We start from the raw sequence: 27,873 nt of genomic DNA on the forward strand, positions 1-27,873 counted from the left end.
ACAAGCACTGAATGGTAATAGCATTCAGATTACAAACCATCAACTTTTTCATCCTCAGAACTCTTCGCTCCCTGGCAGGAGTCCTTACCAGGTGCAGTGTCACCAAACATTTACCTTCCACACTTTTGACACTGTGACTTTCTAGTGTGATAACTGTAATTAAACCAAATTTATCATTGGTCTTAAAAAGAGTATATTGGTCTATTCTCTGCTTCCAGTCACAATCATTGTTAATTTCATAAATAAAATATCCCTTTCTGATCATTATCAAAACCCACAGTCCATCCTTCAGGCCAGTTCTCAAATGCTTTCCAAGCATAGTTAGACCTGATATTGCTTGGATTGTGCTTATAGAGCCTTCAAGAACTCAGAGTGACCTTCATATTGTTATATACTTTACAGCAGAAACTCCTTGAAATTCCTTTATTTTCGATTCTGTAGCCTCAGCTACAAGCCCGCTAGTTCACCTCTTGTTATTTTGTAGATGAGGAAGCATCCCTAGTCTTCCCTCACTGCCTAGGTTAAGTGACTTATCTAAGCTCACCTAGGAAGTAAATGACAGAGGCAGGATTCGAACCCAGGTTTTCTGACTATAAAGCCAGTTCCCATTCTACTGAGCTATTAGTAGCATCACTGAAAATAGTTTTAGAAGAACTGGAAGCAGATAAAATGATGGGAATATTCAATTCATCTTGTTTCTACATAGTTTTGTTTTCTTCCTTTAGGGCTCCTTATTTGGACTTACTACTTTTATTATTGTTATTATTATTTACTGGGTAGCTAGGAAATGGAGGAGATAAGTACTTTCCTCCATCTCCTAGCTGCCCAGTAAATAATAACAACAATAATAAGGAGCCCTAAAGGAAGAAAACAGGTGCAGTGTCACCAAACATTTACCTTCCACACTTTTGACATTGTGACTTTCTAGTTTGATAACTGTAATTAAGCCAAATTTATCATTGGTCCTAAAAAGAGTATATTGGTCTATTCTCTGCTTCCAGTCACAATCATTGTTAATTTCAGAAACAAAATATCCCTTTCTGATCATTATCAAAACCCACAGTCCATCCTTCAGGCCTGTTCTCAAATGGCTTCTTGAGATAGCTCCAATTCTACTTTCTTTTGAGGGCCACTTGCTCTGTAAACTTTCCTTGGCCACTTGCTCTGTAAACTTTCCTCCTTTTTCTTCCTCAGTTTCTGACCTTTTCTGTTCCTTCCAGGATTCTTGTGATAGATTCAAATAAATTATGTGTGTTATTCTGATTTTGTCTTATCAGAGAATCTTGTACAATTCTGAGTGCTTTACTGTAGAAGGGGAATAAATTGTGGAAGAGCTCAGGAAAAATTTCAGAATTTCTAGACCTATCTGGATTGCATAGCTATTTCCAATGTAATGGGATTTACTGCCTGAAATTAGCTCTACTTCTAGGTTTAAAAAGGACCCATAATAGCTGTTACTAGGGACCAGGAAGGGATTATGACAAAAGTTAAACTATGATATTCCACACCCAAGAGCAAGGAAAGATAGTGTGGGATGATTCCTGGTTTTTTTTTTTTTTTTTTTTTTGTACCCGATTCTCAGGTATTGTCAGACCTTCCTAGTTCAGTCATTATTTTATTCCTAGTGTAGTTTATAGAATTTTTCTCAATGCCTTAATAGAAAAAAGAGGACTGGTTGGTAGAATAGAAGTATTGAAAGTAGAACAGAGAACAGCATAGACTAAGAGGTATTTAGATTTGATATGTGTTAAGGAAACCTCTGGAAGATATTCAAGAGTGCTGTGGCAGGAAAGTGTGGCTGACAGTTTGTGGAGAAGCCTACTGGTACAAGAAAAAGGAAAAGTAGCAGACAACTTAAGTTAGCTCAGGTGGAGAATGAATGTTTCAGACAAGAAAGTTAAAGACATGTTGGGACTAAAGAGAAGTGTAAAGGAGCCTCCTAAGAGTTAGAATATTATACTAAACTTGCCAATTAACTATTGATAGTGTTGCTATTTTTATTACATTAGTACAACATAGCCATGAGCACTGAATATTCGTATAGTACAGCTATTTAAGTTATTTATTTTTCTAAGGAATAATTCATAATTGAATTTATACAAGAATTATGTGTATTCTCCTAGGCTGATACCCCAAATATCTTATATATGTTGCATTTCTTTTGAATGGGATTTTCATTCCTATTATTGTCTCTTGAATTTTGGTATTTATTACACAGCAATGCTTTTTGCCAAAGCTATTGTCTCATTTAGTATCTTTGCTGGTTCCTTGGCATTTTTGAAGTAAATTTACCATGTCATCATCAAATAGGATCATTTTAACTCTTTGCTTGTCATTAACAGATTTAATTTTTCTTGTCTTACTGCTACTGTTAGCATTTCTGGAATTGTATTAAATAATAATGGGGAGAATGAATATCCTTGCTTTTTTCATATTTATTGGGGAAACTGGGGTATGGCAATTTTAAAAGATTCATACTTTTGATTTTAGATACTTTTTTAAATTATAAAGATCCATTTATGCCTATACTTTATAGAAAGCATTTTGAGGAGAAAGGGCATAAATGGATACTGTACTTTGTCAAAGCTCTTTTAAAATATGAAGACAAAAGTGTTGTTTTGAGTGTTTTTATTTCTAATGTGATTAATTATGTTATTATTTTCCTAATGTTATGCCATCCTTACATTCCTAATATAAATCCAATATGATCATAATGATTGACTTCTTAAATTGATTGCTTTAGTCTGTTTGACATTTTACTTTAAAATGTTGAATTGATATTCATAAATGATATTGGCCTATAGTTCTTTGCTTCCCCACCCCCCCGCCCTGTTTAGCTATTAGGACTATGTTATTTGTCTCATTAAAAAAGCCTGTTCTAGGGTTTCATATCTTAATTTTTGAGAATAATTAGTTTAGTGTTGATGTTAATTGTTCTTTAAGAATTTGATAGAATTCTCCCTTGAATCTATCAGAACCAGAAATTCTTCTTAGTTTTATATATATACCAAATAAGATGGAAATGTTCATATACAAAGCAGAAAAGAAAAAAGAGGACTGCATGTGTAGCTATATCTGCTCCAGGTACTTCTTGCTTCTCCCTTTAAGTGTTGTTGTTTGTCCTTCTTGAGAGGACCATGGTGTCAGGGAGGGGATGCCATGACATGCAAGTGAATTGGATTTAAGTGAGGGAGTGCTAGAAAAGGGTACCAGTCTAACTAAGGGTCCAGTCGCTAGGACAAGGATGATTGAAGATGGCTCTCGATGAAATGAGAGACTTTCTAAGGCTTTCGTTAGCCTTTCTAAGCTAAAGTTTTCCACAGGTCTCAGTTTGATTAAAGTTGCATTCATTCATTCAGTGATTAAAGCTAGGTAGTAGTGAAGGCAAGAAGCTCCTTTTTCAATTAGTTGTTTCTTCCCCTGCCCCCCCCCCAAAAAAAATCGAATAAGTGACTCTAGGAGGGGAAAAAGACCCTCAAGGTTTCTGATCAAAGCAGAAATGATTACTGTTTACATTCAATATAAGTCTCTCGGAGGTGAAAAAGGAGATTCCTTGCTCTCTCTCTCTGTCCCTCTCTCCTTTCCTTCCTTCCCTCCTGTCTTTTTTCCTTTTCTCCCTGTATCCACATAGAGTATCAGACCTTTACCTACAGATGCTCTTAAAAGCATTTTTTCCTTCTCTTTTGAACCTCTAGATTTCTTAAGGACCTTAAATCAAAATCAATCTGATTCTCATTGATTGGGCAACAAATCCCAGACCAAGCCCCATTTGGTCTTTGGGTCTTTGATTGATCTGTGACTCAGATTAAATGTAAATAGCAATCATTTCTGTTTTGACCAGAATCCAGAATTCCTTTAAGTGTACAACATTTAAGATGTTATTTTCAAAATTTTTCTTATCTGTGTTCTCTACTCACCTCTCTTGTGTTCTCTTCTGTGCATTAAGGAAAAAACAAAACAAAACCTTGAGTGATCCTTTTTTTTTATTTTTCTTTAAAAGAAATTTTTGTAACCCCATTGCATGCCCCACCTTTTCCTTTCTCAGTCACTACTCCAAATTGGGAAAAAATGAAAGGAAAACAAAATCTTTGTATCAAATATGCATGTTCAAAAGCAATCCCCAAGTTAACTTAGTTTGAAAAATGTTTCGTTCTCTACCCTAAATTTATCACCTCACTATTAGAAGGTGAGAAGCATGTTGTATCATTACTTTTGAAATCATAATCACTTTGGTGATCAGAGTTCTTAATTCTTTCAATTATTTTTCTTTGCAAAACTTGTTATTGTATTATTTTTCTTTGGATCCTACTCATTTCCTTTTGCATCGGTTCTTGAGTCTTCCCTGGTTTGTCTGAAACTATCCTTTTTTCATTTCTTAAGGGGTAAGAATATTTCATTACCATAAACAAGTTGACCTTGTTCATCTCTTCCCAAATTGGTAGACACCCCATGGTTTCCAGTTCTTTACTACCATAAAAAGAGCTGCTATAAATCTTTGTATGTACATGGGTCCTCTTACCCTTTCTTTGATCTCTTTGGGTTATAGCCCTAGTAGTGGTATTACTAGATCAAAGGGAATACACAGTTTAATGACATTTTGGGTAAAGTTCCAAACTGCTTTCCAGAATAGTTTCACCAATTTATAGCTTTATTGTTGGTTCTTTTTCACCAGAGGTATCTAATATCTCTCTTAAAATAATCATCAAATTGAACTTTAGACTTCATTAATTATTACTGAAAAGTGATCATTATTTTTGAGATTCTTGTGAAAAATTTTGCCTTGTACTACTGGATTTTTTCCCCTTTGGAAAGAGGAGGCTGTGCATATAAATGGGCTTTTGTACTAGAGATAGCTGTGCTTTTGCCAGTGCTGACTTCTGGTTTTTTTTTTTTTTTTTCTCATACTCTGTTGCTCCACCTCTTAAAAGTAACTGAAGTGGTTTTAGAGAGTATATTGGTGTAGGGTGTTTCTCTCTCCCAACCCCCTCCCATACACACTTTTGGAAAATAATCATTTTGAATGTAAGAATCAAAGCTACATTTTGGAGGGAGATACTTTTTTTCTTTAATTTCTCAGTGTCTGGGTTGGATCGCTATTCAGAATAAGAATCACTTAGGAAAACAACATACGGGAGGGAGCATATTAGAAAATAAACTATGATATCCTAACCATTTAGTTTGCCAAGCTTCTTTTGAAAAATCAGGTAAGTCTTGTTGCAAGTGCAGTTTTATACTCTGTACAACTGTTGTAATTATGCTTGGGCAATTTTCCTAGATGGGGTAGCATTACCATTGTATGTGTGCGTGACTTAAGAAGTGAAGTCAGTATTTATTCCCTTTGCACCCCATTAGATCTTGATTTTTAGGATTTGTATGGTATAAAGTGCTCAGAATAGAAACCAATTTACTGCTAGTGATAATTATGCAAGTGTGAACAGCACTCAAAAAGGCATGATAAAGAGGTGCTGTGATCTTTGTGCATTATTTCATTCATAGATCTATCTGTATGTAGATAGATAATTATCTTTTTTCATGTGAGGTCAGTTCCTTAGGCCTTAGAAGTAAGTAGTCCTATAAATTAACCCAATGAAGATGGTGAGAAATTTATAGCAAAATGGTGTCAAGTTGTTTAGTCAGATTTCATTTCTTTAAATACAAACTAAAGCCTTTTGTGCCTTGCACTCTCATTTATTAAAAATAAAAATAGTATTGGATGTGCAGCTAGTGCTCCACTTTGAAAATGTGTATAAACACTCACATTTTTAAAATGATAATTCTTAATGAGTGCCTTTGGGCCAAAACCCCACATTGTTTTTTATAATTGGAAATAGTTCAATTGAATACCTGCTTGGAAGAAGGAATTTGAAGCTTATTCTAGCATCTACTGATTTTAGTATTTTTGCTCTTTAACTTTTTAACCAAGTAAAAATAGTATGGTTCAACTATATATTTTTGAAAGACTGATAAAAACATATGCTTCATCTCTTGTAAGCAACTCAGACTTGATCCTTGAGAGTCAAAGGACCGAAGCTGTTTTCATACTTGCTCCTTATTTCTATAGACATATTTATATATGTCTGGCTCTAGACTAAAAGGTAGACTAATAGGGACAGGTAGACTTACTTGGTTAGACAGAAAGTAGTTCAGGAAGTATGTTAAATAAATGAAATGGAATTATTATCTCACTAATAGAAATTGCTTTCTAAATGTGGAACTAATATTAAAACCTAATCCATGAAATTTTCTGTATTTTAGGCCAGTGGAGCATAGATTTTATTTACTAAAAAATCCATTCAAACTAAAGACTCAAATTTCAAGACATTTCTTGGAATTATTGGGATTAATGTTTAGAGAGCATTCTCTTATGGGTGAAAATATTTGCTTCATATGATAGTTGTTTCTACTAGATGAATGTAAGAAATGGATATATAGCATTTTACCATTTACAAAACTTTTCTAATGTAACCCAGAGCAAATGTTTTTATCCTGATTTTACAGATGGGGAAACTCAGGGTAAAAGTGACTATTGTGACTTGCCAGTGGTTACATATGTAGGTCCAGGCTGGACCTCAAATCCAGACTTCAAATTTAAAGTTTTCCAGAATTAGGATCAAGAAAAATAACCCTTAAAACTATACTAAACAAAATATCTCTCTGAGGATTCAGGAGGCACTTGAGGTTCTTTCCTTGGTGTTCTGGGTTTTCTGTAGCAACATAATTTCTCATTGTTCCTTACTATTTATGTAGAAGATTTGTTGACTTTGCCAGACCATGGAAATGTCCTTTGAATACATTCCTAATGTCAGTTTACTGGTCAGTGGTCTTTTTCTCATAAATGAAGAGTGTAGAATGTATTAACTTTTCAAAAGTTCTTTTAATGGATTTCTTTTAATAATACTTTTCATTATTGTTTTACTTTATACTATATGTTCTTTGTGTAAATAGTTCTTTTTTGCTTACTTTGCCCTTAATTGGTTCATACATGTCTTCTCAAATTTTTCTGAATTCTTTATATTGGTTATTTCTTGTCATTATAAGTGCCTTCAAATTCCATTACATCCATATGCCAAAACATATCCAAATAAATATTTTTGTATATGGAGTAAATAGTGAAACCTCAAGAGTTATTTTGTTTTTTAAAAAATAATAGCTTTTATTTTTCAAAATATATGCAAAGATAGTTTTCAACATTCATTCCTGCAAAATCTCGTGTTCCAAATTTTTCTCCCTCCTTCCCTCCACCCCTCTCCACTAGATAGCAAGTTTAACCAGTACAGGTTAAACATGTGCAGTTCTTCTAAACATTTCCACATTTATCATGCTGCACAAGAAAAACCAGGTGAAACAGGGAAAAAATGAGAGGGGAAAGAACAATCAAACAAACAACAACAACAAAGGTGAAAATATTATGCTATGATCCACATTCAGTCTTCCATAGTCTTCCCTCTGGATGCAGATGGCTCTTTTCATCATAACTCTGTTGGAATTGCCTGGGAAAGTACCTCATTGTTGAAAAGAGCCAAATCCATCACAATTAATCATCACATAATTATTTTTGCTGCTGTGTATAATGTTCTCTTGGTTCCACTCATTTCACTTAGCATTAGGGTGAGAAGGCTTTTCAGGTTTTTCTGAAATCAGCCTGCTCATCATTTTTTATAGAACAATAATATTCCATACATTCCTATACCATAGCTTAATCAGCTATTCTTGAACTGATGGAGATCCACTCAATTTCCAGTTCCTTGTCATTACAAAAAGGGCTGCTACAAACATTTTTGCATGTCGGTCCTTTTCTCTCTTTAATGATCTCTTCAAGTTATAGACCCCATAGAAATACTGCTGAATAAAAGGACATAATTTCAAATTGCTCTCCAGAGTGGTTAGATTAGTTCACAACTCCACCAACAAAGTATGTGTCTCAGTTTTCCCACCTCCCCTACAATATTTATCCTTATCTTTTCCTGTCATCTTAGTCAATCTGAGAGGTGTGAAGTAATACTTCAGAATTGTCTTAATTTGTATTTCTCTAATCAATAATGATTATTAATAGAGCACTTTTTCATGTAACTAGAAATGGCTTTAATTTCTTCATCTGAAAATTGTTTATATCCTTTGATCATTTTCAATTAGGAAATGACTTCTATTGTTATAAATTTGAGTCAATTCTCTATGTTTTAGAAATAAGACCTTTATTAGAAACATTGGATGTAAATTTTACCCCAGTTTTCTGCTTCCCTTGTAATCTTGACTATAAAAACTTTTAAATTTAATATAATCAAGATTATCCACTTTGCATTTCATAATGTTCTCTAGTTCTTCTTTGACCATAAATTCCTTCCTTCTCCATAGATCTGAGAGGTGAACTATTCCTTGTTCCCCTTTCTACTTAAATCATCAACTTATTTCTGTATTATCTTGGTATAAGGGTATTAAATGTTGGTTAATGCCTAGTTTCTGCCATACTATTTTCTAGTTTTCCCAGAAATTTTTGTCAAATAGTGAGTTCTTATCCTAGAAATTGGAATCTTTGGGTTTATTAAGTACTAGATTACTATAGTCATTAATTATTGTGACTTGTGAACCTAACCTATTTCTTGCTGATCCAGTACTCTATTTCTTAACCAGTGTTAAATGGTTTTGATAACCACTGTTTTATAATATATTTTAGGTCTGGTACAGCTAAGCCACCTTCCTTTGCTTTTTTCCTTTTTTTTTTTCCATTAATTCTTTGACCTTTTGTTCTTCCAGATGAATTTTGTTAGTATTTTTTCTGGCTCTATAAAGTAATTTTTTGGCAGCTTGATTGGTACAGCACTGACTAAGAAGATTAATTTAGGTAGAATTGTCATATTTTTATATTAGTTCAGCCTACCCATGAGCACTTAATATACTCTTATATACTCTTTTAATTGTTTAGGTCTAACTTTATTTGTGTGAAAAATGTTTTTTAATTGTATTCAAATAGTTCCAGGCTTTGTTTTAGCAGCTACACTCCCAACTATTTTATATTATCCACAGTTATTTTAAATGGGATTTCTTTAACTCTTGCTGCTGGACTTTGTTGGTAATATAGAAATGCTGTAGATTTATATGGGTTTATTTTATATCCTGCAACTTTGCTAAAGTTATTAATTGTTCCTGGTAGAAAAATTATTTTAATAGGCACTTATCTTCTTTTTCATGATTTGTATTATCCTTTCACACACTGGTTGACATTTTACATCTATTCTTTTGAGCACTGCTGAATCACATAGAAAAAATTTTCCAGAGAGTTTTCCTCTTTTTTTTGAATTATGACTATAATGGACAATGATGACAATACTATGATTATCTAACATTTTATTTTTTAATAATAGGTTTTTATTTTCAAAATACATATAAAGATAGTTTTCAATATTCACCCTTGCAAAATCTTGTGTTCCAAATTTTTCTCCCTCCCTTCCCTTACCCTGTCTAAGACAGCAAGTAATCCAATATATATTCAACATGGGCAATTCTAAACATATTTCCACATTCTTCATGCTGCACAAGAAAAATCAGATCAAAAAGGGAAAAAAAAGCAAGCAAGCAAACAACAGCACAAAAGATGACAATTTTATGTTGTGATCCACATTCAGTTCCCATAGTTCTCTTTCTGGATCTAGATAACTCTCTCTATTATAACTCTGTTGGAATTGGCCTAAATCACCATTGTTGAAAAGAGCTATATCCATCAGAATTGTTCATCTTCATTCAGTCTTGTTGCTGTGTACAATGTTCTCCTGGTTCTACTCACTTCACCAGCATCAGTTCATGTAAGTCCCTCCAGGCCTCTCTGAAATCATCCTGTAGCTAACATTTTATTATAGAAAGCTTTAGGATACAGTGAAGGAACTCTTTGTTTATTGTATTTTGTCTCAAATTGTTATAGAAATAGCATTTGGTAATCCAAGTTTATAATGATGAAGAGAAAAGTAAGGAACATTTATTGGCCTTTTTTTGTATTCCCAGTTTTTAGCACAATGCCCAAACCATAGGAGGTATGTGATAAATGCTGGTGACTTAATAACTTGACATATTACATATTTTGGTATGCTGGGAGAGCTAAAAGTATGTGCCTGACAACAACAGCCCATGTGTGCATCTTCTTCATTCTTCTGAGAAGTAGACGAGCTAAACTCAAGGTGGCTCACACACTGCCTGAGAAGTAGAAGGAAATGAAAGGTTCTTATCAGTGTTTATGGAATTAGAGTTTGGGGTTGTTGTGGTAGTTGTTGTTTACTTTAACCATTTATGCAGATTCTTTTATAAGATATGGATGGGTTAGAATTTCTTTAATTGATAGAGATCCATACTGATGAAATCACTGCTACTGTGAAGTAGTTACATTCACAAACAAAGAAAGTGAGACTCTGTGAGGTGAACTTACTTAAGGACATTTATCTAATAAGTGATAGAACCAGGACTTCTGCATCCAAATCCAGGGGCCTTTCCCCCTATTCCACTCTGTCTGTTTCAACTTCTACTTAATCTCCCTTTTCTGACCCACTGTGTCCACATATAACTCATAACACATATAAGAAATTTTGACTCCCCAGTTAGATCATAAGCTCCCTGAATGCATATTTGAGAATTTATTACTTTCTTATATTCCTCAAGTATATCTATTAATATTTAGATATTCAATAAGTACCTGGTGATTAAGTACCTGGTGATCTCTCCAGCAGTAATTCTGAGTCAGCTATGTTTCATTTACCCCAACATTAACAGAATCTGTTACATAAGAGTTAACAGGGATAGTAGATCCAGTACTCAGAATATTTTAGAGGTCAACCTCTTATGCAAGTAAAGTTGTTGAAACAGGACCTAAAAAGTTGTGACTTGCTTAAGATCCAAGAGCTCACAAGTAAGAGAGCCCAGAGTTGAGCACCCACATCTTTTGATTCCATGTTTGCTGTTCCCTCAGTGCCCAGAACTGCTTTATGGAATCTAGAATAGTGATCTAGCACATGCAGATTCTTGCCATGTCATCAGCCCTCAGCTATCTGTCCTAGGGCAAAGATACCATTCTTCCAAACATATCACAACCAAATCAGGTGATACATAAATGACTGTGGAAGGCATAGTCACAGGATTTAACTTTCTTCCCTCCACATCCTTTCTCAGCAAATATTCCTCAATTCAGTTTTAAGTAGATTAACATATTAAAATTGTTCTTCATTCCCCAAACCACTTTCTGGCCTGTGTAGAAATGTAGCAAGGAAGGGAACCCATGGACTATGTTTTGATTTCTGTGGGACAGCAGATTATTAGAACTATCGTCAAAGCATTTTACTTCTCAGGCTCCCTTGTATAAAGAGCTCTCTAAAATGTTTTATTTGTCTTTCATTTCATTTTTCTGGGTTGTAACTTTACTTGCTCCATTTTCTTTAAATGGGTGACTAGAATTTACATCTACTTTCTCTCATGAAAATATAGGTATTTGTGATCCTATTTTAATCGACCTTATTCTGTTTACAGTGAAAATAATTATTCCCATACATGAGACAAGAGAGGACAAATTGATATCTCCTATTGGAGATGGTAAGACTAAAAACAGAATTATTAAGACATTCTTTAAAACAAAAAAAATAGCATCATCTTCTCTGAAGATTCTTGGTGTTTTTTTTTTTTTTTCCCAACTATTGGTAATGCTTTCCTCTTTGGAGATTATTTTACAAGATGCTGCTTCTTGAGACTTGAAAACAAGGATATATGTAGTATGTGATGCATTGTGTCTTGCATGTTTAAGGAGACTCTGACCTTTTGTGACCTTCTTAACTGTCTCTTCTCTCCAGTGTTCTTCTGGGGAGCTAAGGGACTTTCTCTTCACGATAGTAGGGCATTCCTCTTAATGTAGGCTGTGATGTGGGTCATTGCTTTCTCCAGACATTGTAGATCTTCCTCAGTTAAGGACCTTGAGAAATTTCCTAATTCTCTACAGTATAGTTGTTCTTGAACTAATATAGTCCTATTTTCTTCTCTATTTAAATTATAATTATTTCTTAGAACAGTAAGGCCCCTTAAAATAAGAGAGAATTTATTTTTATGTATTTAGGGAATTTTTTTTTTCCTTATTTAGAAAGAAGCTAGGTAGCTCAGTTGCCAGAGTTCCAGATGTGGAATCAAGAAGACCTGAGCTCAAATATGGCTTCAGGCTCTTGCTGGCAGTGTGACTTCTGGGCAGGTTACTATATACAAATAAGCTTTGTTTCAGTTTTCTCTCCTGTAAAATGGACTATCATGGTATTTAGCTCTCGGGGTTATAAATATAACCAGATTGTATTTGTAAAATACTTTGTAAACTTTAAAGTGCTATATAGAATATATATTTAAGTCAAAAAATCGTGTCTAAAAGGATGACTAAAGATATCATTTTTATTTTTATTTTTCCTTTTTTTAAAATTTACCTTTGCAGATAACTTTAATGTGACAAAGATTTATTTAGAGTTTGCTATGTATGAGGTGCTGGAGTTATAAAGATAAAAACTGAAACTATCCCCTTTTACTCAAGAAATTCATTCTTCAGGGAGGAAACAGTGATTACAAATAAACTAATAAAAGTAATTTCAGGATTGAGAGGGAAATAAACAATGAGGGCTTTTAGAAAGTTGAATATTTTCTTTAGTTTTATAAATAACCTCTGTATGTTAATTTTCCTATATGTTAATTCAGTAACATGCCTTTTTTAATTTTATTGTTCCATTTTTCCTCTGTATTTTTTTCATTCAGTCAGTAAAAATTTATTAAGAGCCTACCATGTGCTTGGCACTGGGCTGCCTACAGAGGGTACAAAGAAAGGCACAAGACAGTCCCTGTTCTCCAGTCCCAAGTCCCTGGAGCTTGTAGTCCAGTAGGGGAGACAAAGTACAAATTACATACAAACAAGTTATAAATGGCAGGAAGAAGACCTTAGAATTAAGAGGGATTGCCAAAACTTATTGTAAAAGGTGAGATTTAGACTTGAAAGTTGAGGAGAGGTAGTTAGACGGCACAGTGGATAGAGCACCAGCCCTGAAGTCAGGAGGATCTGAGTTCAAATCCGGCCTCATTCACTTAATATTTCCTAGCTATGTGCTCCTGGGCAAGCCACTTAACCCCAATTGCCTCAGAAAAAAAAAGAAAAAGTTAAGGAGGCTGGGGACAGAAATGAGGAGAGAGGTAATGGGGATGATGAGTTGTAAATAAGAAGACTGGAAAGGTAGGGGGAGGACCAAGTTAGGAAAAAATTTTAACTTCATTTTAATTATATTTGTTTTCAGCTATTTTGGGGTAATGCCCTTTTAAGGGTTTTTGCCATTTGCAGATAACTAACATTTGACCAAATTTACTAGGTACATAGGACCTTATATTTACAGAGCAAAAGAATCTTAGAAATCATTTAGTATAGAAATTCTTTTATCTGTTATACTTTTAACATTTCAAAGAATTTATGAATTTGGTTGGGGGAGAAATTATATTTTTATTTCACTACAATTAGTTTCTTTTGAAATTGAATATATCTTATTTTATGCATTTACAAACATTATTTTGGGATGGTCAAAGAGAAAAAAGGCACAAAAATATATTTAAGAACTTTTTAACTGTGGTCCAAATCCCACCTCTGTTTACAGATGTGAAAACTGAGACCCTGAAAAGGTAAATAATTTGCCTAGATTCAAAGACCAGAGAACTGGGATTCTCTCCTAGTTTTCTGACTCCAAACCCGGTATACTTTCCACTGTAATTAGAGTCTAGGATTTCCAGTGTTCAGGACATCAATTTGATTTCTTTGGGAGTCATTTGGTTTCTCTTTTGCTCAATGGCCAGAGTTACAACCAAATGGTAGTTATGAATTGAACCATGATCCTAGGATCCTAGGTTTTAGAATTGAAAAGAACATAATAGATGATCTTGGTTGGGGCTTCTTAAACTTTTTCTGCTCACAAACCCTTTTCACCTGAGAAATTTTTACACAACTTCAGGTATAAATGTATATAAAATAGGTATACAAATCAAACACTGACAATAAATCATAATTTCATGATTCCCATATTCAGTTACAAGATGGGTCACAACCCATAGCTTAAGAAGCTTTGATCTAGTCCATACCCCTTTATTTTACTTAGAACAAAACAGGCCCAGGAAGAAGAAGAGATTTACATTGATAGATCTAGATGACCTTGGTTTGCTCATTTCCAGGGTAACTGGAAGAGGGAGCATTAATAAGTAGTAACTAGTAACTAGTAAATAACTAGTAAAAGATCATCCCATTAGAAAAGTAATTCTCCAGATTTCTATGCTAAAGGCATGTAGGTGCTAAACTAATATGCCTTTAGATTTATTTATTCTTTTTGTTTAATGTCATCACAATATGGTCATGGTTTTGTGTACAAATAGATAGTTATAGCCTTTGCTCTGGAAAAACTTAAAATTCATAAAGAAAGGAATATTTGAATACAAATAAAGACTCTAAATCTTGATTTTCCAGAAAAACATAAAAACTCATCTGGGAAGGCTTCATCTGGAAGACGAGTCTTAAGTTTGGAAAGGGTTTGGCAAGAAGGGTTGTTAGCAGGGTTTGTGGTGTTTAAAAATTATTGCTGGAATATCTGAAATTCTCAATAAAAATTCCAGGAAGCCTAATAGCTTTCTGGGCAGCATGTGTGGATTTAAGGGAAAAGAAAAAATGTTTCTTCTGGGAAATCCCCAATATGCCAAGAACTGAATCTTCTTACTGAGATATCAACAAATAAACTAGGGTACTATGGAACTTGCTCCATTTTCTTCATATTTTGTCTTTCCCATGAGACAATAGTTGACTTACTTAGAAACCTAACATTGTTATTAGACTTATTCAAGATTTCAACTTTAATTTGATCCTTTCTGCCTTAGCACTTCATGCAATTTGCATACATATTGGGAAAACTCTCTCCAATTTGAACCTGGATTAATAAAAGTGTCCTCTTTGTGAGCAGTGTAGTATCCAAAACAATAGTATATGATTCTCTTTTGTGCAATTCAGGCTTCTTTGAATTCTGTACTGGAATATTCTATCATCTTAACTCTATTGTACAAATAATAGGACTATGGCCCTTTGAGTTAATGATACTTTAAAATATTGGACCAGTCATAGAATTGTGTCAAAAGTATTTATTTTGTGCATTTCTGCCTCACATATCTTTTATAACTAGAGTTACAGTCCTTCCTGTTGACCAATTTTTTTTTTGCATATGCTTAGACCTTACTACATATATTATCATTTGTCTAAAGAATTAATTTGATTATCTGTGTATAAATTTCATTCTGGTGGCCTAATTTAGCACTATTCTTCATTATATCTGAGAGGTAGAAGGCTAGCTAATTCTGCCTCATATTAGCTGCTTAGATTCTGCCTTTTTCATCTGATTGTAAGAAGAAACAAGGTTCTCAAATCCCAAGATTCTAGTTGGTTTCCAATTCTCAGCCTAAGTCTCTATATAGAACTTCAAAAGGGAGAATGCAATCACAATGATTTGGAGGCTGAATCACCTCACTTCCTCTTTTTTTTCCTTTGCATATTTTAATTTCTTAATATATGTTCATTATGGTGCACACATGTTTGTAGGGGGAAAAATTGGAATGGTAGAATTGGAGAGGAGAAATATCTCAACTGTAAATAATCCACCTCTTATTGAATTGTTCTTAATACTTTATTTGGATTTCTTCTTTGCTCTTATAATATTCTTTGTTTTAAATTTATTTGTACATAGGTAGCAGTCTATACTAATTTAGGCATTTTCCTGGAATGTTATAATAGCTTTGTAACAAATCCTAACTTTTACAGTGTTAATGTAGAGGTCTTCCTATGTTACTTCCCAGTTCAGAATCTCTTTTAAGTAGATACATATTTCCCAAAGAATAAAATATATACTTAGTCTGACATGTAAGATCCCATCACCTCCATTCCAAATCTGGCTTTCAACTTAACTCCCTACTTGTATTTTATGCTAATCCCCTCCAAGGGCTTTTTTCTGACTAAATTAAATTATCCTACTGCTGTTCCTTAATGTCATCCTACTCTTTCCTTCTACTCTGCTTTTGTGATGGCTAAATCCTAATTCTAGATTATGGTCCCTCTTCATCCTTGCCTCTTGAAATCCTTTGCCTTCAGGATCTTTCTCAGGTACCTCATTTTTCACAGAGCCATGCCTGATGTAGTGTTTAATTCCTCCTAAAAATTTTCTATAACAATCTGGAATTTTCCTTTGATTTTTCCACATTCTTCCTTGTGTCATACTTATTTATATATATGTATGTGTAGATATTTGATTGAAACTCCTCGGGAATACTGACAATGTTGTCTGGCATCTTTATATCCATAGCCAGTAGTGAGTAAAGCAGCATTTAATAATACTAATTAACAATAATTTGATACTCCCCCCCTCCTGGCCTGTCTTTTTTGTCTTATCTGGAAAGTCGATCTTTTTTTCTTTTGAAGACACTGGTCACTGAGTGCTTGAACTCATTTAGCAAACATATTAGACAAATAGCTAGCAGACTAAAACTTTGTTGATTTTTGTATTCCTGGCTGCCAAATTCAAGATAACTTGAAACAGCTCACCAACATGTTTGAGGGCCTGAAGAAGGAAGGATATTTTTAAGGATTCTCAGGAAGTTTGCTAGCTAAAACTAAAATATTTTAAAATCTGAACTGTGGAAAATATGAATTTTAGGTTTCACATTATTTTCACATTCATTTTAAATCTTGGCATCTCCTAGCCAGTTGAAATCTGTGTGTGGTAGCAAGAATGCCTATTGGGTTTTAAAATAACATTTGGGATGGAAAACCTCCCTCCAAATCATATCATTCGATTCTTTTAAAGCAGATGGCTTCATGGAGAATTATAGTTGTGATGGAATATGATACTAAAATTGATGAGTCAGTTAAATGAAGAAATCAAAGCTAAGTTTGAAAATTAATGAATGCCATTGTGCATATTTGTATAACACTAACTCAGAGTGGTTGCTAACTTAGAGAAATTTTTCAGAGAATCTAGGTGAGATGAGATTTAACCAAAAGACAAGTCAACTTTAAAAGTTTTCCTTTGGTAACAAAAATTTGAACATGCTATTTGATTGTGATTATTGTTATTACGGCTGTTAATGTATTGAACAGTAGCAGTAATGTATTGGCAGCTTAACAGAAATTATTTCTGTGCTTAGAAGACCTTTTGTCTTTTGTCTTGAAGACTTAGAATAGGATTGGACTTAAAAGGTCATTTGTCTTTTGTACCTTTGAACTGGAAATTCCATAGTCCAGATCTGTGACACTACAAACAAGTGAGTCATTAAACATTTATTAACCACTCACCATGTCATGTGCCAGACATTGTATTTAGCACTAGGAACACAAAGAAGGTCAAAAAACTGACCCTAATCTCAAGTAGCTTACAGTCTAATGGGAGGAGACAATCAGCATACAGCCATATATACAAATAACTTTTAGTAGGATAAATTTGAGATGATCAAGGTGGGAGATACCAGAATTAAGAAGGGATGGGAAAGATTCTTGTAGAAAATGGGATTTTAGTTGGGATTTAAGGGGAGCTATGGCAATGGAGGAGGTAGAAACGAGGAAAGAAAATCTTCCAGGCATGGAGGGCAGGTAGAAGCTGCCTGAAATTGTGCTGCCTTTCAGCCTATTATAAAAGGTTTATAAACACTTAACTTGTAATAATCGTGTGAGATAATGCATGTGTTCATCTCTTATAAAAGGAAACAGAGGTGAAATGAGTTGTTCAATCACATTAGCTAATGACAGGGCTGGGACTCAAACCTAAACAAAAAGTCCAATGATCTTAATGAGTATTGAATGAATGAATAAAAAAATTATTTATCAAGAACTTTGTACAAAGCATTGTATTACGTGCTAGAGGCATAAAAAGAAAGGGAAGGACACTGCTCTTAAGAAGCTCACATTCCCAGGGGAAAAACATAGAAAGTTTTTGCTTTAAGTTACCTGGAAAGGCCCCATGGTTCTTAGGATATAGTATCAGATAAGATGGTAATTTTTCTTTAATGTCATTTATTTTTATTAAAAACTATATTTTTCTTTGATGTTGAAGTATTTGAAAGTCTGAGGACTTTGGTGGCAAGACTTTTTCCCCCTTGGGATGTCAGTTAGCTATAGCTGAAGAGAAGTTTACATCACCTGCAAAGGAATTGAAAAAGTCACATCTCCATAAAATTTGTCTTCCTCAAAGATGACTAATGGAATCTGGACTGGTAGCAGAATTGATGACCCTAAGGAGGAGGGTTAGGGTTGGGTACTACTATTTCTGAGTCTCTTGGGCTTACTTGATCATCACTGATAGTTGGTTGAGGTTTATTGGGGATGTGTAAGTGGTACTTTCTATTCTTCATAATAACTCTGGAAACTAAGCTTGAAGCAGCATTGCCTACCTAGAATTCCAAGGGTAGGAGGCTCTGCACCATAGGCTGTCTCCATTGAATTCCAAAGAAGGTGGTTTAACTCATCTGGTGTATGCTTCTGCCTCTTTCTCTCAAGATGTTTTGCTATTTAATTCTTTCATTTTCTACTTTATCCTCTAGTTCTAGAATATCAGGACATTTTTCTTGATAATTTCTTGAAAGATCTTTTTTTGAAGATTACTTTCAGGTAAATCAATAATTTTTTAATTCTCTCTCCTAAATATATTTTATAGGCCAGTTGTTTTTCCAGTGAGATATTTCACATTTTTTTCTATTTTTTTGGTTTTGTTTTATTGTATCTTGATTTCTCATAAAGTCATTAGCTTTCATTTGCTCAATTCTAATTTTTGAGAATTTATTTTCTTCAGTGAGCTTTTGTACCTCCTTTCCCAATTGACCAATTTTGCTTGCCTTTTAAGCAGTTTTTTCCTATTCCTATTCCTATTCCAAATATTCCTATTCCTATTCCAAATATTCCTATTTCCTATTCCAACAGTTATTTGTATTTCCTTTTGCGCCGATCTCAATTCTTTTCCTAATTTTTTTTTTTATCTCTGTTACTTGATTTTCAAATTCCCTTTTGAGCTCTTCCGTGGCCTGAGTCCAATTCTTATTTTTCTTGGAGGATTTGGATGTAGGAGCTTTGATTTTGTTATCATCTTCTGAGTGTGTGTTTTGATCTTCCTTGTCACCATAATAACCTTCAATGGTCAAAAACTTTTTCTGTTGGTCTGTTCATTTTCCTAACCTATTACTTGGGCTTTTAACTCTTTGTTAAAGTAGAGCTCTGTTTCCATGGTGGAGGGTACGCTGTCCCAAACTTCAGGGGTTTTGTGTAGCTGTTTTCAGAGATTCTTCCAGGGATCTAATCCCAAGAACATTTTTTTGCCCTGGAACTGTTAGGAGTGTCCTCACCCCACTGTAGCTGAAAGATCTAGTGTGCTAAAGCAACTTAACTGTTTTAATGACTCTAGAGGCCGAGGTTGGGGCTGGGCCTGGGGCTATGCTGACATGGCCTGGAACTGCACTCTGAACTCTCACCCCGTTCCATAGATTCTCTCTGCTGACCTCCCCAGTCCTCCCTGGTATCCCTAGGCCAAGAGGTCTGGGCAACCACCCTGCTTCCACAGACGTTCTCTGCTAACTTTCCAAGTCCTCTTTGGTGTCTCTGGGCTGAGAGGTCTGGAAGCCTCCAGCATTGCTGCTCACTGATGCTGGAGCCAGAATGGGGGCCCATTTTAGGGCTGTGTTGGTGGGACTGCATGCTGGACTCCCACCCGGATGTTACAGACCTTTTCTGCTTCTAAGTTGCCTTCAGCTGGAAAATGTTCTACTCCATCTTTTTGAGTGTTCTTATGCTCTGAAATTTGCTTAGAGTTATTATTTAAAGGAATTTGGAGCAGTTTAAGTTTGGGTGAGTTCCTGCCTTAACTCTGCCATCTTGACTCCCAATTTCTTATTATTTCAGCTAAGCTGGCAAGTGTTTCCCATTGGTGATCATTGGTCAGTGATAAAGAAGGTAAACCCTTCTCCACTGGGTTTGCTCTTCTGGAAGATGGCTGAGACAAGCTACATTAAAAGAAAGACTAGTGGTCTTTGGGAAAGCTCTATATAGGGGATGCTATTATAATTGAGGCACTTGGACTTATCTAATAGTGGTTTGGTGACAATTAGTGTTTGTGCTGGTGGGGTGAAAAGGCTTCTTCTGAATATTTGTCCCCTGTCCTGTGGCTGGGAGGGGCCAAGATGGAAGCAGGTTTTTCCTCAAAGCAGTACTTCAGTTCCTGGACTGTTTTGGAATGCCTTTACTGGAGTCTGAGAAGTAGTTGTGGTTGATGTTTTAGCTGTGGGGTTTCTGTTTAAATGTTAGATTAATTATTTTTCTTTTTTTTTTTTTTTTTACATCACTGTTGCTTCTCACTGACTCCTACCATCCCATAAGTACTTTTATAGAGATTTCTTTCAGTTAGTGATTTCACTTATTCTATCTAGGTACTTTGATATTGTTTGTGCAAACATTTTCAATTTTATGTAATTAAAGTTATATATTTTAACTTATGTAATCACATTTATCCTGTTTAATTAAGAATTCTCATATCTGTTCTACAAGGTATTTCTTTCACTTTCTCCTCTATTTAAAAAAAAAGTTATCTTGTAACTTATATTGAGATCATATGCCCATTTGAAGCTTTTTTGTGGTGTATTATATAAAATGTTGGTCTAAACTTCATATCTGCTAAACTACTTTCTAGTTTTCCTAGCAATTTTTTACTTAGAACAGAAATTATCAAATTTCTCAGTTTCGGGATCCCTTTACATTCTTAAAAAATTATTGAGAACCTCAAAGTTTGTTTATGTGGGTTATCTCTATTAATATTAGGAATTTAAATTGAAAAGTTCTGAAAAACATTTATTAATTCATTAACAAATAATAATAAACTTATTTCATGTTAACATAGATTACATATTATTATGAAAAAATTTTCCAAGACAAAAAGTGAGAAGAATGACAGACATTGTTTTGTAATTTTTCTCATGATCTGGCTTTATAGAAGACATCTGTATTCTCATTTTTTGGTTGTTTTGTTGTAATGTATTATTTTGGTTGAAGTATTTGAAGAAAATCTGGCTTCATTTAGATATGCAATTAGGAGGACATGGAATATTTTACTAAGAAATGTCTGAATATTATTATGAAAATGTTTTTGACTTCATGGATCCTCTGAATGGATCTTAGGGACCCAGAGGTCCTCAGACCACACTTTAAGAATCATTGACTTATGAAACCCTCAGTCTCATAGTTGATTTGAATTTATTGATCATGTGGCTACCATGTTTGATTATTTCTGGGTCTGTCTTATCTAGCCTTTTCCATTTATCAACTTTGCTATTTTTAAATCATTATGCTATAGTTTGTTTAATATTGCTTTGTTGTATAGTTTGAGACGAGGCAATGTGAGGTTCCCTTCTTTCTTACGTTCTTTTATTTTTTTTCATCATTTTTTTTTCATCATTTTCAGTTAGAGTTCTTTTATTCCTATGTATGCATTTTCTTATTATTTTGTCTAGTTCTATAAAGAAGTCACTCCTTGATAATTTAATAAGGCACTAAATCTATAAGTTTACTTTGGTAATATCTTTTTTATTATATTAGTATAGTCCAAGGATGAACAAAAGATTATATCTGCAATTATTTATTTTCATATTTATTTTGTGAAAAAGTTATAATTATAGTTTGTGTAAGTCCTTCGTATATCCTTATAATTTGACTCCCAGATTTTTAGTGTGCTTTTTTTTAGTTATTCTGAATGGAGTTTCTTTCTCTGTCTTCTCTGACAGCTTTTATTAGAAATTTACAGAAAAGCTAATGATTTTTTCTGTTTTATATTATATTCTGCTTTTAATGATCTTTCTCCTTTCTGTTCTATTAGATTTTAGGTTTCTACTACATATAATTTGAGTACACTAGTTAGATATACATTTGCTGTGAAATAAGACCCAGTGTTATTAACTGTTAATATTTCCTAGTAAGTAGTCCTTTTGAAATTCTGTGTCATAATTATTTGATCCATTGTTAACTTTTCAAAAGACAAAGTGACCTAAGAAATAAACTATTATCAACCTTCCCATGTCCCCCCATGAAAAAAAAAAAAAAAACCTTCACCAGCCTCTCAGTGCCACACACAGAAACATTAGAATTTGAAGTATTCTGTGATGTTGGAAAACATGTTAAAAAGGGGTTGTGTGTGTGTGTGTATAAAGTTATCCATAAGAATACTGTAAAGGAGAAAGGGAAAGATGTTCAAAATCAAACTCATAATCTTTCTCTAAAACCTATCCTTCTTATGGCCATTTGAAAAAAATGCCCTAAATTCCCGATTAGAAAAAGTGAAAATTAAAACAACTCTAAGGTGTTTTCTTATACCTATCAGATTGATTAATGTAACAGATTAATATGACATCTCCTTGGAGAAGAGATGTGTGAAAATTAGGAGACTAATGCATTTTTTGGGGAATCAGGAACTGATACAACCATTCTGGAGAGTAATTTGGAACTGCCCAAATTGCTGTCAAATTATGCATACCCTTTGATCCAGCAATATCACTACATTAGGTCTATATCCCAAAGATACCATGTAAAGGGGTGGGGGAAGATAGTTGTAACAGTTCTTTTTATGGTAGCAAAAAAAGGAAATTGAGGAGATGCCCATTAAGTGAGGCATGACTGAATAAGTTGTGGTACATGAATGTATTGTGCTATTAAAAAATGATGAGCAAACATTTCAGAAAAACTTTGAAAGACTTAACATGAACTGATGCTAGTGAAGTGAGCAGAATTAAGAGAAAATTCTGCAACTATATCATCGACTATGGTTGACTTGGCTCTTCTCAGCAATACAATGATTCAAGGCAATTCCAAAAAATTCATGATGGAACATGATGGAGTCTGAAGGCAGATCAAAACATATACTTTCACTTTCTTTATTTTTATTTTTTGTTAGCTTTTGCAAACTGTTTCTTCTTTTACAATATGACTAATATGGAAATAATAAGGAAGGGGGAGGAGAAGGAATCCTACCTTTCTACCTCATTCACTCTACATTGTATCAACTGCCAGTTCCTGATCATTCCTTCTCTATTCAATCTCTTTTCCATCACTCCCTTTTCTATTCCTGTTGCTACTATCTTACAAATTTCTCATGTGCCCTATTCAGTTCAATTCAATAACTATTAATTAAAAGCTTGCTACACATAGGGCATTGTGGCAAGTACACAAAGTTGCAGAAAATTCTTCTCAGCTGTGACCAAGTTTACAATCAAGTAAGGATATATAATGTTCCCACAATAAATGTGGCATATGTTTAGCTCTGATAAGGGCAAAATGGGTTTCTTTTGTTGTAATGTACTAAAAAAAAAAAATCTAGAGTGAATAAAACCTAACCCTAACTCACTTTTAGCTTTAGGAATTAGGGAAAGTTCATGGAGAAAGTGACAGCTGAGTTGAATTTTAAGAAAAAGAAGGATTTAAGCAGAGATAAGAGAGTATGTGCTAGGATTGAGATTGCCTTATGGAATGTAGGAAGGGAGAAGATGACCTAATGAAATCAGTGAACAACTTCTGCCAATGCCAATAATAAAAAAGTTAAAATGGAAAGAGATGGTTAAAGGGGAACATATCAACACTTTACAAGAGAGGATCTGGTTTTGGAAGATGCTCAGATCTAATTGTTTTTGTTTTAATTTTGGTTGGTTTATTTTGATGGTATGAATGTGTGTGTGTGTGTGTGTGTGTGTGTGTTTTATTTAAAACAAATGGCATAGCTCTGCTGTCAATAGTACTTTTGTCCTTTAGGGTTGATTGAGAGACATAAGTAGAATTTAATAATATCTCACTGAGAGCTATTTCATTAAGGTGTCATATAATGGGAAAAACTCTGGTCTCATTCAAGAACCTTGGTTCTAGAAACAGCTTAGCCAAGAATCTTACTTTGTAACCTTAAATCACTTCCCCTTCCCTGGGCCTCTATTTTCCCAAATTAGATGACAGGAGTTTGGCTAGGGCATCTCTTATTTTCCAGTTTCCACAACATGATTCAGGGAGTTCCTGCTTCAGTCACATCCCAGACTATCTTGCTGATCTAGAATATTATAAAATGTCATACCAGGAAGAATTCTTAGGGATTATCTTAATCCATCTTCATTATACACAAGCTGAAACTTTAATCCAAAAGAAACTTGCTGAAGTTTATATAGGTAGAGTAAGAGTAAAGTTAAAATGTGAAACTAAATTCTCTGATTTAAAATCCAGTATTTATTCTTCTATACCATTATATACTATATCACCATATTCTACTATACCTCTACAGAAGTAATTTATCCAAAATCTTATAGTTAAAAAGTAGCATTAAGGCTGGAATCCATGTTATTCTGCTTTTAGAAACAATGATCTAAGATTAAGACTAAGAAGGAAAGTAGCTGTTAGACAAAATATGTGTTTTTGTTTCTTGCATAGCTTTCATAATATGTAAATGTTAACAATTTTTGTCAATTTACAAAATTGACAGTTTCTCATATCACTATTTCAAGAAACTAGATCTGTTGATAGTAACTGCTTATCTAAGTCTCTAGGTTACAGGAATGCCTAGAGTCAAAGAGAGTGATCAAAAGAGGCTTCCTGAAAAAGGAATACTGAACTGGCATTTGGAGAAACTAGGAAAACATATGAACTGTTAGTGGTAGAAACATGATGGGGACTTCTGGGGAGTGGGGGAAATTGAAGCATTAAAGTCTGACCAAAGGGAATAATAGGATATGTGTAAAGGTACAAAATCAGCATTAAATATATTTCATTGAGGAGGTATTGGATTCTTTTGGATGTAGGTCTGAGTATGAGAGTCAGAAGAAATTTGTTATGAGGGAATCCTTTATCTATAGATCCTTGAAAATACCACATTGAGGGGTTTAGATTTTATAATGGGGTTTGTACGAGCTATATATATATATAGTAGGTTGTGTTGCAGGCTTAGAACAAAAGGCAGTCTTTTGGGGTAGCAGCTAAATAGAATTAAAAACCAAAACTTTTGAAACATTAATTCATTTTTTCCCTAAAAACATGCTTTCTTCAATTTTGATGTTAGTTTGTTTCTATTTGGAGGTGAGTAAGAATGGTAATACTGAGCTGACCCTATTGTTTTTTCTTTGCAGATTGCATTCTCTCAGCACAGCAACTTTATGGACCTGGTCCAGTTCTTTGTGACCTTTTTCAGGTACTTGTATTTCTGAATACTAAAATATTCTGCTGTTTGGATGTTAGGCAATTGGGGTTCTTAAACAGAATGATTTTAATTAAGAAAAGAATAATTACCCTTTTTTCCATGGCAGGTGGTTCTTAATGTATAGAGTAGGTATGTTCTTGGAGAATTGGATGTTTTGAGCTGGGATTTAAAAGAGACAAAAATAAACCCAGTCCAATTTGGAAAATGCTTGCTCTCCTTTATAAAGGGAAGAAGCTTTTTGGAATGTGAATAACTTCCTTGAAGATACCCTTCAAAATTTTGTTTGTGTCTCACTTTTTCATAACTTGAATGAGTCCACCTGCTCTAAATTTTGAATGATTAGGATATTTCTTCAGTTGAAGGGAAAGTATTCCCACTTTTAATAACATAAATGTGCATATATTTCAAGGTGATCTTTAAAATGCAAAATCTGAGAACATTTGCAGTTTCTCTAATTCAGAGAAATCAGTTTTCTAACTATCAGCAACTTCTCTTCATTCTCCATTACTAGGCTTGTAATTGTTTAGTAGTTCATAGATCTCACTTTCTTGTCACCAAATGTTATACTACTTCATGTGACCACAGATGGGGTTTTAGTTTACTGAATTCTAAGAAAAACAACAAAAGTCAAGCATAGTCAGGGAAGCTCATTGTAAGACTAAGAGACCCTGACACTGAAAGCCTTTTTATTCTCTTTTTACTTATGTATGTGTATTTTTTTGTGTATATATGTATATATTTCTTTATATGTGTATTGGGTATGTGTTTACTCATAAATAAAATACATTAAAATTCATACAAAATGAGTCACATGAAAATTCCTACTTACACTTTCTGAAGATCTAAGGCTATTTGAATGATTGTTAGACTATCAAAAGAGAAATTATTTTCCTGGATTAGATAGCTTTGGGAGTTTATTCAGAACTTTACTTCCTCTAAAGATGCCCAATGAATGGGACAGAAGTTTGGGCAGAGAAATCAAACCTCAGTAACAAGTTTTGAGTTGGAAGGAGTATCGAATATTCTCACTACCTGAACTCCAAGAAAAAATTAGTACAATTCAGTTTGCTCTTTCTTTCCTTGACTACTTCTTTGTCAGCAGATGGTATAGTTCCTTTTGTAATCTAAATTTTTTTAGTTGGCATCTAGGCAACACAGTAGATAAGAATTGGACCTGAAATTAGGAAGACCTAAATTCAGATCCAATCTAGGATTCTTTAACTAGCTATCTGACCCTGGTCAACTCATCTAACATGATTGCTTTAGTTTCCTCATCTCAGAAATGGAGATAATAACCGTATCCATATCTCCAGATTGTTGTGAGGATCATATATTTGTAAAGTGCTCAGCACGGTGCCTGACACACAATAGGTACCATATAAATGCCTATTACTTTCTCCCTTAAATTCATTAAAGCCTTTTACTTAAGCATAATTGGTGTAGTAGTTTATAGTTCCATATCCAAAAGATAGTTTAATTGTTTATTGTTTGTGTAGCATTGTACCTTCTTATATACCGACTTTAAGACATTGAATTTTTGCCAAAGTGGAAAAGCACTACTCTAAACTTAAAGCATGCTTCTTAAATCATTTTGACCTCCCTTCTATTCTGACTGAGCATTCTCCATTTTTAGTCCCTTGTTTTTCTTCCCTGTACAAGTACTTTGCACTCTAATTTGTTAGCTGTCCCTCTTTCTCTTTCTTCCCATCAACCCAAGTTCTTATCCGTATCCTACTTTAAAAAAAAAAATTTATTGAAGCTTTTTATTTACAAAACATATGCATGGGTAATTTTTCAGCACTGACCCTTGAAAAAGCTTCTGTTCCAATTTCCTCCCTTTCCCCCCACTCCCTCCCCTCGATGACATATAATCCAATATATGTTAAACATTATCCTACTTTCTTTTGAAATTTTGTAACTGTGTATGTACTAAAAGTTTCAGTTAAGCTAGAATACCAGAATTAGGACTTCATTCAGTCAATAAATATTTATTAAGAAATTAGTATGTGCTACACATCATGTTATGTGTCATGATAAAGATGCAAAATTTAGATAATATGCAGTTCTTACCCTCCTGGACCTTACAAGGGATAAAAAAGCATAGATAATGTGTGAACTTGTTAGGCTTAATCTCAGAAGGTCAGTGGCCTTAGAGATCAGTAGGTAGAAGTCATAGAGATAAATTTAGATACACTATAAGGACTGGTCTTTAAAATATCTGTGTTTTCCTAAATGTAAGTGGCTACTTAAATCCTACATTTCCAAGAGGTTTTGACAGCTTAGGAAGTGGTCTTTAAAAAATGACAAGGCTGAAAAATTCATCACTCTATGACCATCCTTTTAACTTTAACATAAATTTTTATTTGACAAATGCGTTAGAGAGTGAGCAAAATAAAGTTTTATGTTAAATTTGGGTGGGAAAGAAAGAAGTTAATATTGTGAGGTTATCAGGAAATACCTCATGGAAGATGTGACCTTTGAGTTCAGTTTTCAAAGATGGGAATTGAATAGGCAAGTAGAGAATATTCTATGTATAGGGAATAACATGAGTAAATTCATAGAGAGAGAAAAACCCAGAATATTTTCAGTGGAAGTATAGAAACAGTCCGGTTTGAATGGAGCA

At 34.0% G+C, this 27,873-nt stretch overlaps 1 protein-coding gene across 1 annotated transcript in view; it reads left to right on the forward strand.

Annotated features, from left to right (window-relative positions):
- The window catches only part of ATRN (attractin), a 222,722-nt gene that overhangs the window by 136,081 nt on the left and 58,768 nt on the right, over window positions 1-27,873 (forward strand). Inside the window, exon 26 of the mRNA XM_031943544.1 lies at window positions 25,180-25,241. Within this exon, the coding sequence (XP_031799404.1) occupies window positions 25,180-25,241 (62 nt within the window). The remainder of the gene's footprint in view (window positions 1-25,179; window positions 25,242-27,873) is intronic.

Source organism: Sarcophilus harrisii, chromosome 6, assembly GCF_902635505.1.
Source record: "Sarcophilus harrisii chromosome 6, mSarHar1.11, whole genome shotgun sequence".
In the NCBI taxonomy this organism is placed as follows: Eukaryota; Metazoa; Chordata; class Mammalia; order Dasyuromorphia; family Dasyuridae; genus Sarcophilus; species Sarcophilus harrisii.